Raw genomic sequence first — 17,721 nt, 5'->3', positions numbered from 1 at the left:
TCAGTTTCTATGAGCTTTTTAGAAACAAGTAAATTTTTGCCTACAACCTAACCCCAATGTCTGACACACTCTTTCTTGATAGCATAGTCTCTTATAACTGCTTGTGCTGGTTCTTGTGAATTTTTGAAGCTGTTATGCTTCAATGTATCAAATTCAATAAAGAGTACGTCTGATCACAGGCAGTGTATCAGCAATAGGTATGTGACATTTACTGCCTGCTTTTTTTACTGTCACCATTTTACTTGGGTGGCCTTTAGTCAAAAAGTTTGATTTTCTCTCCAGATCATCCTAAAAAAACACAAAAATGTTCTGTGTATTTTTGGGAGATTTTCTGAAAATAATATGAATTTAGGTCATGAGAAGACAGTCAGCAGAAGGACTGGGGAGGATGGGCTCCCCCTTCAGTCTGGATCCATCCAAGCAACCAGAATCAAGTTCCTTGGGATGAACTTCTGTCACCAGGGAGTTTGTTCCTGCCACTGGTGCCCTAGGTTTGCTCTTATGGGGGTTTAGGTCAGCGTTTTTTAAATGTGTGAATTTAAACATTTTGTTGCAGTTTCTATGAGGTTGCTAGAAGCAGGATTTATTTTTTATTTTTTATTTTTCACACATATCTGGAATCAAAGTTACCTCAATGGCAGACACACTCTTTCACAATCTCATATAGAACTGGTATAAGTTAACCTGGAGTGAAAGACCAGTTGGCTTAGCTGAGAACAGTATGTGCTTGTTTATTCAGTCTAATGACTCTGACTCTGTGACATTTCTTTGTGTGTTATGGTTCAATGTATGAAATGCAATTAAGAGTAAAATGTATTAACACTAAAATCACATTATCTTATTTCTGTGTGTTGGCCATTACACCAGTCTTATACCAGTAATTTTGCACATGTAGAGTAAGAGTCAAAAGACGTTATAATCATGCTCAGCTCTCTAAGGTAAATACTTTACTAAAGTCCATTCTGGGTAAGTGCATTACTCTCTCTTTGTTCTCTAGATGATAAGCCCCTGTGAACACAGGAAGTTATCTGCCACTGAATCATTCAGTCAGAAAATGCGTTCCGTTCTCCTAGAACACACTGCGCAACATCGATAACTGAGAGCACAAGAAAGCTGTCGCTGTGCATACAGGAAGTGCTTTGGCTATTGAAGGCACAGGTGGCTGCAGGAGGCCTTGTCTTCAGAAAGCATCAAACAAATATCAAACAAAAAAGCATGAACAATATTTACCATAACAAATAATTCTGCACTAAACTTCATAGAAATATATCATATTTTATTTCTATACAGTATTTTACAGTATCATAAAGATGCTTTGCAGTGGAGCCAAAAAATTATCACCGACTCTTTCCAAACCTCAAAAACTACATTCCAAAACATCCTTTCTAATCAATAAATCACTGATGACACATTAGCAGTCTGATCTTGTTTTGTAGTCCTAATGTTTCACTTTTCCATCTCTGTTTAATATCACATTACTGGCGTTTAGTAGGCTCTTTTACCCAGAGTGACTTACACAATTCTACATGTGTGCAGTTTCATATTAAATATACACTGAAGTCATTCAAGTTCACAGCCTTCTCAAAGGTACAAACGCAGTACATGACCTGAATGAGAGTCACCTCCTCTTCCCTAACCACTGCAATACACTGCCGCCCTAAACTGTGTCAGATTTAGCAACATTGAATGACATTTAAAGCTTGTGTGGTCTTAAGGGTGAAAAATGACCAACCACTATGTTTTTAAAGCAGAGAAAACTCCCTAATTGTTCTTTTTTCAACTTTAAATTTGATGACAAAGTTTGTGATGAGTGACACATTGCTTCTTCTTGCAAAATACATTTGGGGTTGAGGGGTTGAGTGAAAGGGGGCCATTTCTGACCCAAAGGACAACGGGAGTATGCAGAATCATAAGACTGCACTACGGTTAACAGGGCTGCACATCAGTGTACAATTTTTGATGTTTTAATTTGTTTATTTGAAAAAACATTTAAGAATAAGCACAGCTCCAAGAGACTCTTTTGGTTTTTAAAAGCAAATTTACAGTTTACAGCTCATATACTGTAATCTGCACTAATTCAAAGGAGGACATGTATGATGAATTGTGATCATCCTTGTGACAAAGATGAATTTTGATGGGAAGCTTCACTCGTGGTCTTTAAATCTCACATCTGAATAAACCGTTTCTCTCTCTTCCTCCCTCTTCTTCCTCCTCACTTTGGGTTTCTTGGTGGTGAAAGTCAAAGCAGCGTAATCCATCGCTTCATCTTGATGCTAAAAGGAAATGCACATATGAATACAGCACATGTGATTACAGTATATTCACCGGAGAAATGGTCTAGTTTAGGTTTTGATGTTAGGTGTTTGAGTAAAATTAAAAGTAAAAATAAAAAATTCTAAATAATGAATGCAGTGATTTTTCAAATGAGAATGATGATGAGTGTTATTGTTATTATTATTTTTATTATTATTATTATTATTATTATTATTATTATTATTCATTTTATTATTATCCTTTTGTAAATGTTTGGCGTGAAAATGTGTTCAAATGTGATCAATATTACTCAATGTTACTCTAATCAAGTTAAAATCTGACATTGGATTTGATTTAACAGTCCATATTACTGTGCAGAGGTCCCCAAGGCAAATGTTGGACACAGGAATATCATACAGCCTGACCCTACTGTGTTAGCCCCTTGTAATACAATGCAGTATGCACTAAAAACAGTTCATGGGCATGCAATTGTACACTGTTTACGTATGTATGCAGCTTACGTTCTGATCTTAGCTTGGCCTTCTGAAACGGTAGATGATGACACATATCATCACAGCGCCAAAAAGTACCCCGGTCCTCAGGATGGACAGCCAGGAAAGGATGGTCACACCTCCTGGGTGAAATAGCATTAGTCCATGCACTTTTTGAAGTAGGATTACTGTAAATAATGTATACTGTATTTCAATACTGTATATTTAAAGCTGGGCGGCACGGATGGTGCTGTGGGCAGCACTGCCACCTCACAGCAAGGAGGTCCTGGGTTCGAATCCCGGTCGGCCGGGGCCTCTCTGTGTGGAGTTTGTATGTTCTCCACGTGTTTGCGTGGGTTTCCTCTGGGTACTCCGGTTTCCTCCCTTAGTCCAAAGACATGCAGGTCTAGCTGATGGGAGAGTCTAAATTGCCCTTAGGTATGAGTGTGTGAGTGAATGGTGTGTGTGCCCTGTGATGGACTGGCGACCTGTCCAGGGTGTATTCCTGCCTTTCACCCAATGTATGCTGGGATAGGCTCCAGCCCCCCTGCAACCCTGTTCAGGATAAGCGGGTTCGGATGATGAATGAATGAATGAATTAATGAATATTTAAAGCTTACCCTCAACATCCAGCTTGGTCCCGTTCCCAAACAGGATCTCCCCACAGGTGGCCACAGCACAGTAGTAAGTCCCAGCATCAGAGAGGCTGAGGTTCCTCTTGGGGAAGTTGTAGACACAGCTCTGTGTAGGAGACACAGTCCCAGAGCTCCTCTGGCACTCATCACTCCTGTGTCCATGGGTGTGAATGATTCCTGGAGGGGACTCTCCTGATCCCGGTCTGAACCAGTGCACACTGTGTTCTCCTGCACAGGTCTCAGTATGTACTGTACACTGCAGAGTCACAGAGTCTCCTGGCTGCACTGACTCAGACTCGGGCTGCTGCAGCACTACTGTCCTGCTCTGGGACTCTGGCCCTATCAAAAGTTAGCACTCATTACACTCAATACAGAATTGCCCTTTGGATTCCACTGTGTAAGGTTTACATATAAATGCAGTCTGGCTTTGTATTATTGTACGTTATACAGAGAGCTGAAGATGACTCCACCGATTATAATATAAAGTGCACCATGTTTTTGCACATATGTATGATTCAGATGCAGTTTGTGTACTAGAAATGATCATGTCGAGAAGCAATGATATGTTAAAAAGACTATTGATTAACTACATGCATTTTACTATACTAGAAATTAAACCATTGTATTAAATACATTTTAAAAATTATATTCAAATGAAGCAATTCATTTTTAATGCTTCAATGTTTTCCACTTCAGTAGAAATGGTTAATAACTCTACAAAAGATAACAGGGACACATTGCACACACTGAAACTTGATAAGATAAACCAGAAAGAAAAGCAATTTCTTCAATCAGTTTTGAATGCTTTCTTTTTCTATTCAAAAAATGCAAAGCTTCTTTTTTATATACAGCATGCAAACCATCATACATCATCATACAATGTACATCACAATATAAGAGTAATCAGTCATCCGATTCTAAATTAGTCACAATAATTAATCCCACAAATCTTCAACATCTTCGTCACTAGGGCAATTTCAGTGAATGCATTTTGAGTGATTGATTTCATGTGCAAAGAAACAATGGGCTACAGCTGATGCACCAGCAAAGAACAATGTGGAGAACCAACAGGACCCGACCGGACCCGGGGAGATTTTATATTTTTACTTTTTTATTTTTATAACCACACATTACAACAGTAGTATGCAGAAGAGCATCTCTGAACACAACATGTCAATCCTCTAAAGGGACAGGCTGCACCAGCAGAAGACATATTAAGTCTAAAAAAAGTCTAGTCAAGTGCTCAGTGAGTATATAAACGTAGCCTTTAAGATGTACAGCATATGGCAGCTCTGCTTTTGGCGAAAGCATAACCATGAACAGTTCATACGCTAAATATCAATTTTATTATATTTTTTATCTTTTTATTATATGTCTTTTACTTCAGAGTGTTTTTGTCAGATAAATTGAACCAATACTTAAGTATTGGAAAAAAGAAGCATAACTTCAATTTATAACGTAGAATGACAAATTACAATTTCGACAAGTTAAGCTATGGAAATATATAATTCATACTTACCCGTCACTATTAATGTACTTCCATTTCCAAAGCTGACTTCACCGAAGAAGTGAATAAAAGTGCAGTAGTATGTTGCTGAATCTGATGGCTCTACCTTTGAGACAGTCAGGTTAAAGCTTCCCTTTGCTGTCTTAGCACTGAGACGTGTACTGTTTTTAAACTTATTGAAAAACACAGCATCAGTATCATAGTTCACCATCTTTGCAACAGGCTGAGGCTTCTGTCCAAGTGGTTGCTTTATCCAGCTGATCACGGCTGCTCCTCCTATATCAGAACAGAAACACGGGAGAGTCATGGTGTCTCCAAGCTGAGCTGTCACCAGAGCGTTGGGCTGAACTACACTCTGCCCAAGCAGACCACCTGGAATCCAACAGAAAGCAATATTTCAACTTCACTGACAATGGGGGGAAAAAGAAAGCAGAAACACCCACCATTCTCTGTGTACTCTCTGTACACTACTTAAAATGATTGTAAAATGATTTTGGTCAATAAGTCAGAAACAAGTATACACTTACACAGTTTGCTGAAAAACATAAGAATAACACAGAGGGCTGCCATCGCTGTATCTGAGCTTTTCTGTCCTTGAGTCTCTCCTCTGGTTGAGACCCTGTTGTACCCTGCACTGTAAAACTCAAAGTGTACAGGGTAGGAGGACTTGAGCTGATCATTTTGCAGTAGGAGGTCACTAGTCAGGGGCAGATATCGTTGGCTATTAAAACATGTTTTGGGTGACAAAGTTTATGCGTGTATGTGTGTGTGTAAATATATGTGTGTGAAAGTTTGTGTGTGTGTGTGTGTGTGTGTGTGTTGTGTGTGTGCGAATATGTGTTTATGTGTGTGTGTGTGTGTGTGTGTGTGTGTCTGTGTAGAGGTTCATGAAAGTATGTGTATGTGTGTGCACATTTGTGCGTTAGTGCGTGTTTATGGGTGTGTCTATGTGTGTGCATGTTTGTGCACATTTGTGCGTGTGTGTGTGCACATTTTTGCATGTGTGTGTGTATGTGTGTGTGTGTGCACATTTGTGCTTGTGTGTGTGTATATGTGTGTGCGTGCACAGTTGTGCATGTGTGTGTGTGTGCACATTTGTGCATGTGTGTGTGTGTGTGTCTGTGCACGTTTGTGCATGTGTGTGTGTATGTGTGTGTGTGTGTGTGTATGTGTGTGTGTGTGTGTATGTCATGCAGCACTATGGGCACGTGGCACAGATGAGGGAAGAGGTAGTGCGGTTGTAGTGGGAAAAAACGTTTAATTTTACAACAAAGGTAAAAAGTGGAAACAGTTGTGGTAGAAAGGTATACAGAGAGGTGTGCTGCATGGTGGAAGCAGAGCCAACCATGCCCATGAGTCTGTTAGGCTTCTCTGTCTGTCAGGGGGAGGCAAGTTCTGAAACTGAGTTCAAGAACTGCCTCTCTGGGAGGCAAACTGATATTATCTAATACCTCTTTCACACTAAAGCAATGAATGAGGAACCTGTGTTTGCCATTGCTGTGAATGAGGAAACCTGTGTCATTTGACCTGGGAGCCTAACCCTAGTCATGACCTGAGATTTATGTGGTTGCATAAGGCACATGACTGGGCTTTGGCATGAAAGGGGGGACATGGGTTGGGCTACTATACTCGGTAAAGTTAGTTAGTTGAACTGATCCTCAATCTTCTCGTGTTTAACTTGGGCAGAAATTATGTTCTGAAGCCTAAACATAATTTCTTCAGCAGTGACATGTTCCGTGGCGGCAGCTCGTTAAGATGAGCCCCAGTGCCAATGGGCCCTCCCAAACCAGGGACCCCGGTGCCCATGGGCCCTCCCAAACCACGGTCCCCAGTGCCCACAGGTCCTCCCAAACCAGGGGCCCCAGTGCTTATGGCCCCTCCCAAACCAGGGGCCCCAGTGCCCATGGCCCCTCCCAAACCAGGGGCCCCAGTGCCCATGGCCCCTCCCAAACCACGGTCCCCAGTGCCCACAGGTCCTCCCAAACCAGGGGCCCCAGTACTTATGGCCCCTCCCAAACCAGGGGCCCTGGTGGCGCTGCACCTATATCACCTCCACTGGACATGTATGAAAGTTCACTTTGGGCTCCTGGGTGTTGACCGAATGGTTAGGACCCCATTCTTTCCCTAGAACACAAGAGTTTAAATGGGACAAACGCATGTTTCGGTACCTCATGTGATCCCTGGGTTTTGTGTCTGAAAGTGGGCTGTCCCGGCTTGAGGAGCAGGGTGCTGAAGTTTCTCCTGGTCCTGCAGGCACTATCCGTGGTTCTGAATGTCCCTGCTGTGGAAAGGAAGAGGAGGAAGCCATATGTGTTGTTGGCACCTCCTTAATCAGATGCCTTTGAAAAACCTACTGATTTATTTATTTATATTATATTTATTCTGTCTCACGGTTGATGGCCGAGGACAAAAAAGGCCTTGCAGAGCATGTTGGCCCTAGTAGACCTACTTTGCTGGAACAGGAAGTGAGGTTTTCCAGGGTATTTAATTTCACATCCTGCTGCAGTTGCCCAGGGGTGAATTTTCTAGCATTTCTGAATAAGAGTAGATCAGAGTAATGTTGATCACAGTTTTGATCCTATTCACTATAAAGGATCATGCAGGATGTCATGAGTTAGGTTTAGGTGTGTTTTTAGTCTGCGTCTATGAGGTTGAGGAATGGCGGAGAGCCAGGCGCGACTAAGGGTAATCCCTAGTAAGCGGGCACGCGAACATGTCCGCCACTAAACCCAGGGAGGTCGAGGACACGAAAACAACTCGGAGACAGCTCCGACAAAATACAGAAAATACCCCCAGAAAACGGCTAATGAAAATATAGCAACCCTTAAAAACCAGGGCGAATAACACAACCAAAAAGAGGGCTAAAAGGCGAGCCCTGAAACCCAACCTAGTAAAAAAGACTAGGTAAACAAAATAAACAACCGTGAGTCGCAGCTCCGGAAAACGCACAAACCAAAATATATACCGGGGACAACGTCCCTCACCCACAGACTCACACGAGCCAAAAACAAAAGGGAAAAGAAAACTAAAGAACCTACAGGTAGGTGTTCGCAGTGTACACACACACACAACGAGCAGAACACCTTCCTTACCTTTTTTTTGTTTTGTTTTTCCTTTTAAATTCAAAACCCAGAACCAGCACAATACCTGACTCATTTAATCGTGAGTCTACCGTGTGCTTACCAGCTTGGTGGCAGTGCGAACAGTGACACCAAAGCATCGACCGATGGTCAAAGAGGGCTTTAAATACCTTCTGGAGGTAGCCACCCTGTTGGCACTAATGAGCACCAGGTGAAAATAATAAACCTCCCAACCCTGACAGCGTCGAAATAGGGGGAGGGATTCAGAGAGAGAGCGAGAGAGATAGCGAGAGAGAGAGAGAGAGAGGTATTGATATGATGAGTGATATTCATCATTGCAAGCAGTATATCTGAAGGATGCACACAAGCTTAAAACATTTGTCTAAAACAGCATAATCAGACAAAAATAGTGTCAAGTTTTACATTGCACACATTTTAGAAGAAAACCTATGAATGTTGATGAATACAGAATATTAAAGTTAAAAGCCCTCTTTAATTATAGAGGGCAATACCAATCTATTGTCACTAGAATTTAAGCACGGTTTATGCAGGAACAGATTTTTCATTATTTGTATTTTGAAATGTTGTTTGTGCAATGTTTTAAAGCCGCTCTTTTCTAGACAGTTGAAAAATGGAAAGGTGGTCTGAGGCATGAGGGGGGAGTGCCAGTGTGGTTTCAGTGCTGAGAGAGGGAGGTGTGAACACAGCTCTGTAATGCAGGTCAGTCTTCCTGTGAAGCTGTGGTCTGAGTAAAGCTGAATATATAAGGCTGCGGGTGGAAAATAACTGAACCTCCCCTGTCACCACAACAGAACAGTCTGAAACGGACAAACACATTGTGCTACTGATGAAAAAGAGAGCTGTGTGTAAAAGATTTCTGTCAGTTTCTATGAGCTTTTTAGAAACAAGTTCATTTTTGCCTACAACCTAACCCCAATGTCTGACACACTCTTGATAGCATCGTCTCTTATAACTGCTTGTGCTGGTGCTTTTTTGAAGCATTTTTGAAGCTGTTATGCTTCAATGTATCAAATTCAATCAAGAGTACACTTGATCTCAACACAGGCAGTGTATCAGCAATAGGTATGTCCATGTGACATTTACTGCCTGCTTTTTTTACTGTCACCATTTTTCTAGGGTGGTATTTAGTCAAAAAGTCAGATTTTCTCTCCAGATCATCCTAAAAACCACAAAAATGTTCTGTGTATTTTTGGGAGATTTTCTGAAAATAATATGAGTCTGGATCCATCCAAGCAACCAGAATCAAGTTCCTTGGGATGAACTTCTGTCAGCAGGGAATTTTTTCTTGCCACTGGTGCCCTCGGCTTGCTCTTATGGGGGTTTAGGTCAGAGTTTTTTTAAATGTTAATTAAATTTTAATCTGGAGTGAAAGACCAGTTGGCTCAGCTGAGAACAGTATGTGCTTGTTTATTCAGTCTACGAGTCAAAAGACGTTATAATCATGCTCAGCTCTCTAAACTAAATACTTTACTAAAGTCCATTCTGGGTAAGGGCGTTACTCTCTCTTTGTTCTCTAGATTATAAGCCCCTGTGAACACAGGAAGGTATCTGCCACTGAGTCATTCAATCAGAAAATGTGTCCAGTTCTCCTAAAACACACTGCGCAGCATCGATAACTGAGAACACAATAAAGCTGTCGCTGTGCATACAGGAAGTGCTTTGGCTATTGAAGGTACAGAGAGGGCTCTGGCTGCAGGAGGCCTTGTCTTCAGAAAGCATGTTCAGTAAAACATGCAGAAGAGTACACAGATTCACAGTGACCCTGGCTTAGAAGTGGCAGATTTTGTACTGTATGCCAGACGTGCTGGTGTGGATGTGCAAAGATACATTATCTCCACATGCCTCTCTGCTGTATGTGGAGTAAATATCCCTGTAAAACTTAAAATGAGTGATATTTATACAGTAAGGTGGATTGTGATAGGAATTATGTATGTACCCTGACTGTCTGATCTATGGAAACATCAAACAAAAAAGCATGAACAATATTTACCATAAGAAATAATTCTGCATTAATCTTCATAAAAATATATCGTATTTTATTTGTTTAGAGCATTTTAAAGAGGCATTTTCATAAAGATTTTCATAAAAAACTTTGCAGTGGAGCCAGAAAAGGACACCCCCCCCCCCCCCCCCCCCCCCCCCGTCACTAGGGCAGCTCTGACCAAATAAAGGAAATGGCCCCAACAAACGGTTAAGGAACATAAAGCAACCCTTAAAAACCAGGGCAAATAACCCAACCAAAATGAGTGCTAAAAGGCGAGCACTGCAACCCCGGACCGGGGATCCCAAAATAAAAGTACAACCTAGTATAAAAGACTAGGTAAGCAAAATAAAGAACCGTGAGTCGCAGCTCAGGAAAACACACAAACAAAAATACATACCGGGGACAACGTCCCTCACCCACAGGCTCACCCAAGCTTGAAAACAAAAGAGAAAAACAAAAGAACCTATAGGAAGGCGTTCGCAATGTACACACACTAGTGAGCAGAACACCTTCCTTACCTTATTTCCTTTTAAATGAATGCAAAAACCCAAAACCAGCACAATACCTGACTCATATAATCACTGAGTCTACCGTGTGCTTTACCAGCTTGGTGACAGAACGAACAAGTGACACCAAAGCGTCGACCGATTGTCCGCGAGTGCTTTATATACAGCTTCAGGAGGTAAGGTACCCTTGGCACTAATGAGGGCCAGGTGAAAATAATAAAGCCCGGTATTACCTCCCAACCCTGACATCCTAATGTTTCACTTTTCCATCTCTGTTTAATATCACATTACTGGCGTTTAGTAGGCTCTTTTACCCAGAGTGACTTACACAATTCTACAATTTATATTAAATATACACTGAAGTCATTCATGTTAACAGCCTTCTCGCAGAACATGACCTGAATGAAAGTCACCTCCTCTTCCCTAACCACTGCAATACACTGCCGCCCTAAACTGTGTCAGATTTAGCAACATTGAACGAAATTTAAACCTTGTGTTGTCTTAAGGGTGAAAAATGACCCACCACTGTATTTAATAGCAAATAAAACTCCCTAACTGTTCTTTTTTCAACTTTAAATTTGATGACAAAGTTTGTGATGAGTGACAGATTGTTTCTTCATGCAAAATACATTTGGGGTTGAGGGGTTGAGTGAAAGTGGGCCATTTTTGACCCTAAGGACAAGGGGAGTATGCCGAATCGTAAGACTACACTAGGGTTGAAGTTTTAATTCATTTATTTGAAAAAACATTTAAGAATAAGCACAGCTCCAAGCGACTCTTTTTGTTTTTAAAGGCAAATTTACAGTTTACGGCTCATATACTGTAATGTGCACCGATGTGAAGGAGGACATGTTTGATAAATTGTGATCATTCTTGTGACAAAGATTAATTTTGATGGAAAGCTTCACTCGTGGTCTTTAAATGTCACACCTGAATAAACCGTTTCTCTCTCTTCCTCCCTCTTCTTCCTCCTCACTTTGGGTTTCTTGGTGGTGAAAGTCAAAGCAGCATAATTCATCGCTGCATCTTGATGCTAAAAGGAAACGCACATATGATTACAGTATATTTTCCGGAGAAATTGTCCATTTTACGTTTTGACGCAGCCCCTGTTTGAGTAAAATAAAAATAATTAATGCAGTGATTTTTCTAATGAGAAATGATGATGAGTATTATTATTATTATTATTATTATTATTATTATTATTATTATTATTATTATTATTATTATTGTTATTATTATTATGATTATATTATTATTCTTTTGTAATAATATGTGCAAATGGGGTCAATATTACTCAATGTTACTCTAATCAAGTTAAAATCTGACATTGGAGTTGATTTAACAGTCCATATTACTGTGCAGAGGTCCCCAAGGCAAATGTTAGACACAGGAATATCATACAGCCTGACCCTACTGTGTTAGCCCCTTGTAATACAATGCAGTATGCACTAAAAACAGTTCATGGGCTTGCAGTTGTACACTGTTTAAGTATGTATGCAGCTTACGTTCTGATCTTAGCTTGGCCTTCTGAAACGGGAGATGATGACACATATCATCACAGCGCCAAAAAGTACCCCGGTCCTCAGGATGGACAGCCAGGAAAGGATGGTCACAACTCCTGGGTGAAATAGCATTAATCCATGTATATGCACTTTTTGAAGTAGGATTACTGTAAATAATGTATACTGTATTTCAATACTGTATATTTAAAGCTGGGCGGCACAGATGGTGCTGTGGGTAGCACTGCCACCTCACAACAAGGAGGTCCTGGGTTCGAATCCCGGTCGGCCGGGGCCTCTCTGTGTGGAGTTTACATGTTCTCCCCATGTTTGCGTGGGGTTCCTCCAGGTACTCCGGTTTCCTCCCACAGTCCAAAGACATGCAGGTTAGGCTGATTGGAGAGTCTAAATTGCCCGTTGGTATGAGTGTGTGAGTGAATGGTGTGTGTGCCCTGCGATGGACTGGCGACCTGTCCAGGGTGTATTCCTGCCTTTCACCCAATGTATGCTGGGAAAGGCTCCAGCCCCCCTGCAACCCTGTTCAGGATAAGCGGGTTAGGATAATGAATGAATTAATTAATTAATTAATATTTAAAGCTTACCCTCAACATCCAGCTTGGTCCCATTCCCAAACAGGATCTCCCCACAGGTGGCCACAGCACAGTAGTAAGTCCCAGCATCAGAGTGGCTGAGGATCCTCTTGGGGAAGTTGTAGACACAGCTCTGTGTGAGAGACACAGTCCCAGAGCTCCTCTGGCACTCATCACTCCTGTGTCCATGGGTGTGAATGATTCCTGGAGAGGACTCTCCTGAGCCCGGTCTGAACAAGTGCACTCTGTGTTCTCCTGCACAGGTCTCAGTGTGTACTGTACACTGCAGAGTCACAGAGTCTCCTGGCTGCACTGACTCAGACTCGGGCTGCTGCAGCACTACTGTCCTGCTCTGGGACTCTGGCCCTGTCAAAAGTTAGCACTCATTACACTCAATACAGAATTGTCCTTTGGATTCCACTGTGTAAGGTTTACATATCAATGCAGTATGGCTTTGTATTATTGTATGTTATACACAGAGCTGAAGATGACTCCACTGATTATAATATAAAGTGCAGCATGTTTTTGCACATATGTGTCATTCAGATGCAGTTTGTGCACTAGCAATGATCACATCGATCAGCAATGTTATGTCAAAACGACTATTGATTAACTACATGCATTTTACTATACTAGAAACTAAAACCATTGCATTGAATACATTTTTAAAATTTTATTCAAATGAAGCAATTAATTTTTCATGCTTCAATGTTTTCCACTACAGTAGAAATGGTTAATATCTCTACAAAAGATGACAGGGACACACTGCACACACTGAAACTTAATAAGATAAACATAAAAAATTAAATTTCTTCAATCAGTTTTGAATGCTTTCTTTTTTTATTCAAAAAATGTAAAAGCTATTAACAAAGCCTCAACATCTTCGTCACTAGGGCAATTTCAGTGAATGCATTTTGAGTGATTGATTTTATGTGCAAAGAAACAATGAGATACAGCTGATGCACCAGCAAAGAACAATGTGGAGAACCAACAGGACCCGACCGGAACCGGGTAGATTTTATATTTCAACTCTTTTCTTTTTATTTTTTCATATTTTCTCATTGTGACGTGTCATGGATTCATAGCTGAACGATAGATGAGTATTTGAATATTCCAAATCTGCGCTTATCTCATTTTTGACCAAATTCGAATCAAACACAGTGTTTTTAAGTATTCTGTAAAACTGAGAACTGCACAATGTTACCCCCTTGGTCTCACATTAATAACCACACATTACAACAGTGGTATGCAGAAGAGCATCTCTGAACACAACATGTCAATCCTCTAAATGGACAGGCTGCACCAGCAGAAGACATATTAAGTCTAAAAAAAGTCTAGTCAAGTGCTCACTGAGTATATACACGTAGCCTTTATGATGTACAGCATATGGCAGCTCTGCTTTTGGCGAAAGTATCACCATAAACAGTTCATACTGTAAATATCAATTTTATGGCAAGGGACTTCAAAGTGTTTTTGTCAGCAAACGTAGAAACGTAGAATGACAAATTACAATTTCGACAAGTTAAGCGATGGAAAAATAAAATTAATACTTACCCGTCACCATTAAGGTACTTCCATTTCCAAAGCTGATTTCACCGAAGGAGAGAATAAAAGTGCAGTAGTATGTTGCTGAATCTGATGACTCTACTTGTGAGACAGTCAGGTTAAAGCTTCCCTTTGCTTTCTTAGCTCTGAGACGTGTACTGTTAAACTCATTAAAAAACACAGCATCTGATTGATGGTTCAGCATCATTGCGACATGCTGAGGCTTCTGTCCAAGTGGTTGCTTTAACCAGCTGAGCGTGCCCACTCCTCCCATATCTAAACAGAAACATGGGAGAGTCACGGTTTCTCCAAGCTGAGCTGTCACCACAGCGTTGGGCTGAACTACACTCTGCCCAAGCAGACCACCTGGAATCCAACAGAAAGCAATATTTCAACTTCATTGACAATGGGGGAAAAAAGAAAGCAAAAACACCCACCAATCTCTGTGTAATCTCTGTACACTACTTAAAATGATTGGAAAATGTTTTTGGTCAATAAGTCAGAAACAAGTAAACACTTACACAGTTTGCTGAAAAACACAAGAATAACACAGAGGGCTGCCATCGCTGTATCTGAGCTCTTCTGTCCTTGAGTCTCTCCTTTGGTTGAGACCCTGTTGTACCCTGCACTGTAAAACTCAAACTGTACAGAGTAGGAGGACTGATCATTTTCCAGTAGGAGGTCACAAGTCAGGGGCAGATATTATTGGCTGTTCAAACAGGTAATGTATTGGGTGACAAAGTTCCGCGTACGAACACTCTCAGTGCAACAAGAGAAAATGTTATTTCCAGTTTGATTATCGGTATGTGTTATTTACATAATGGAGTCGTGTGCAAGTCTGAAAAAAATGACATTGAGAATAAACACACACTGAGCCTCAAAATCTATTGACATTTCAGGGGGTGGAGATTCATTCAGACAAAGCAACTAGGTGATCTCTTGACCACACTATCTCTTTTCTTTGTGAACATACACAGTTAATACTTTACGATAATACTATGAATTAAAATTAACATGGTAATGAGAGTGGCTGTTGGTTCAGCCTTTTAACTGTAAAAAGGGCATCATCAGCTCCAGTGTGGTCTCCCTGTGCTGCACATAGATTTTTACTGGATTAGAGGAGGGAGAAGTGTGTCTTTCACAGAACCAACAGCTCCACATCCACCAAAGCTGGGCTTCCTCAGACAGCTCATATGAGTCCTGCTTAGACATAACCTGTGTGTGTGTGTGTGAGTGTGTGTGTGTGTGTATGTGTGCAAGTATGTGTGTGTGTGTGTGTAAATATGTGTGTGTGTGTGTGTGTGTGTCTGTGTGTGTGTGTCCCTCTCTACGTGCACCTGGTGGTCGAGCTGCACGTTCACGCCTGTTTTCCGTTCTGGTCCTCAGTGGTGGAATGACTTGCCTACCACTGTCAGAACAGCAGAATCCCTCCCCCTATTTCGACGCAGACTCAAAACCCACCTTTTCAAACTCTACCTTAGTCCTCCCTCCTGATTTCCCCTGCCCCTCCTTTCTGATATCCCTGTCCTTGTCTAACCCCCCCCTGCCAAAAAAAAAAAAAAAAAAAAAAAAGAATGCACTTCTGATGACTACTATGTTTAGAACAGCATTTCCTGTGTATTTTGCTAGTTTCTGGATGTGATGCTCTGACTTATGGTAGAACCTATGCACTTGTAAGTCGCTTTGGATTAAAAGCCTCTGCCAAATGACTAAAATGTAAATGTAAATGTAAATGGGTGCGTGTGTAAATATGTGTGTGTGTGTGTGTGTGTGTGTGTGAGTGTGTGTGTGTGTATGTGTGTATGTATGTGTGTGTGTGTGTGTGTGTGTGTGCGTGTGTAAATATGTGTGTGTGTGTGTGTGTGTGAGTGTGTGTGAGTGTGTGTGTGTGTGTGTGTGAGTGTGTGTGAGTGTGTGTGTGTGTATGTGTGTATGTATGTGTGTGTGTGTATGTGTGTGTGTGCCTGTGTAAATATGTGTGTGTATGAGTGTCTGTGTGTGTGTGTGGGTGTATGTGTGTGTGTGTGTGTGTGTGTGTGTAAATATGTGTGTGTGGGTGTAGTGTGTGTCTGTGCATGTTAGTGTGCATGTTTCTGTGTATATGTTTGAATATATGTGTGTGAGTGTGTCGTGTGTGTCTGTGTGTATGTGTGTGTATATGTGTATATCTGTGTGGATGTTTATACATGTGTGTGCATGTGTGTGTGCAAGTTTGTGCGTCTGTGTGTGTATGTGTGTGTGTGAACATTTGTGCATGTGTGTGTATGTGTGTGTGTGTGAGTGTTCGTATGTCATGCAGCACTATGGGCACGTGGCAGAGATGAGGCAAGAGGTAGTGCGGTTGTAGTGGGAAAAAAACTGTTTAATTTTACAACAAAGGTAAAAAGTGGAAACAGTTGTGGTAGAAAGGTATACAGAGAGGTGTGCTGCATGGTGGAAGCAGAGCCTGTTTGTTTGTCTGTTAGGCTTCTCTGTCTGTGAGGGGGAGGCAAGTTCTGAAACTGAGTTCAAGAACTGCCTCTCTGGGAGGCAAACTGGTATTATCTAATACCTCTTTCGCACTAAAGCAATGAATGAGGAACCTGTGTTTGCCATCTCTGTGAATGAGGAAACCAGCGTCATTTGACCTGGGAGCACAACCCTAGTCATGACCTGAGATTTATGTGGGTGCATAAGGCACATGACTGGGCTTTGGCATGAAAGGGGGGACATGGGTTTGGCTACTATACTCGGTAAAGTTAGTTAGTTGAACCAATCCTCAATCTTCTCATGTTAACGTGAGCAGAAATGATGTTCTGAAGCCTAAACATAATTTCTTCAGCAGTGACATGTACAGTGCCAGCAGCTAGTTAAGATGAGCCTCAGTGCACATGGGCCCTCCCAAACCAGGTGCCCAGGTGTTTATGGCCCCTCCCAAACCAGGGGCCCTAGTGCCCATTGGCCCTCCCAAACCAGGGGCCGCTGTGCCCATGGGCCCTCCTAAACCAGGAGCCACGGTGCCGATGGGCCCTTCCAAGCCAGGGGCCCGGTGCCCGTGACCCCTCCCAAACCAGGGGCCCCAGTGCCCATGGACCCTCCCAAACCAGTGGCCCCAGTGCTTATGGCCCCTCCCAAACCAGGGGCCCCAGTGCTTATGGCCCCTCCCAAACCAGAGGCCCCAGTGCTTATGGCCCCTCCCAAACCAGGGGCCCCAGTGCTTATGGCCCCTCCCAAACCAGAGGCCCCAGTGCCCATGGGCCCTCCCAAACCAGGGCCCCCAGTGCTTATGGCCCCTCCCAAACCAGGGGCCCAGGTGGCGCTGCACCTATATCCCCACCACTGGACATGTATGAAAGTACACTTTGGGCTCCTGGGTCTTGAGTGAATGGTAAGGACCCCATACTTACCCAAGAACACAAGACTTTAAATGGGACAAACGCATGTTTCGGTACCTCATGTGATCCCTGGGTTTTGTGTCTGAAAGTGGGCTGTCCCGGCTTGAGGAGCAGGGTGCTGAAGTTTCTCCTGGTCCTGCAGGCACTATCCGTGGTTCTGAATGTCCCTGCTGTGGAAAGGAAGAGGAGGAAGCCAAATGTGTTGTTGGCACCTCCTTAATCAGATGCCTTTGAAA

At 42.1% G+C, this 17,721-nt stretch overlaps 1 gene segment (V, D, J or C); it reads right to left on the bottom strand.

Moving 5' to 3' along the window:
• Nucleotides 1–3,353: 3,353 nt before the first annotated feature.
• Nucleotides 3,354–5,456, bottom strand: LOC133123211 (T-cell receptor alpha chain V region PHDS58-like). The segment is given in 3 exon segments: nucleotides 3,354–3,718; nucleotides 4,899–5,258; nucleotides 5,414–5,456. Coding segments are annotated over 3 exon segments (768 nt in total).
• Nucleotides 5,457–17,721: the final 12,265 nt, after the last annotated feature.

Source organism: Conger conger, chromosome 3 (genome assembly GCF_963514075.1).
Source record: "Conger conger chromosome 3, fConCon1.1, whole genome shotgun sequence".
Taxonomy (NCBI): domain Eukaryota; kingdom Metazoa; phylum Chordata; class Actinopteri; order Anguilliformes; family Congridae; genus Conger; species Conger conger.
Note: the sequence above shows the minus strand (reverse complement) of the source record. Positions and strands in the feature narration are given on the sequence as shown.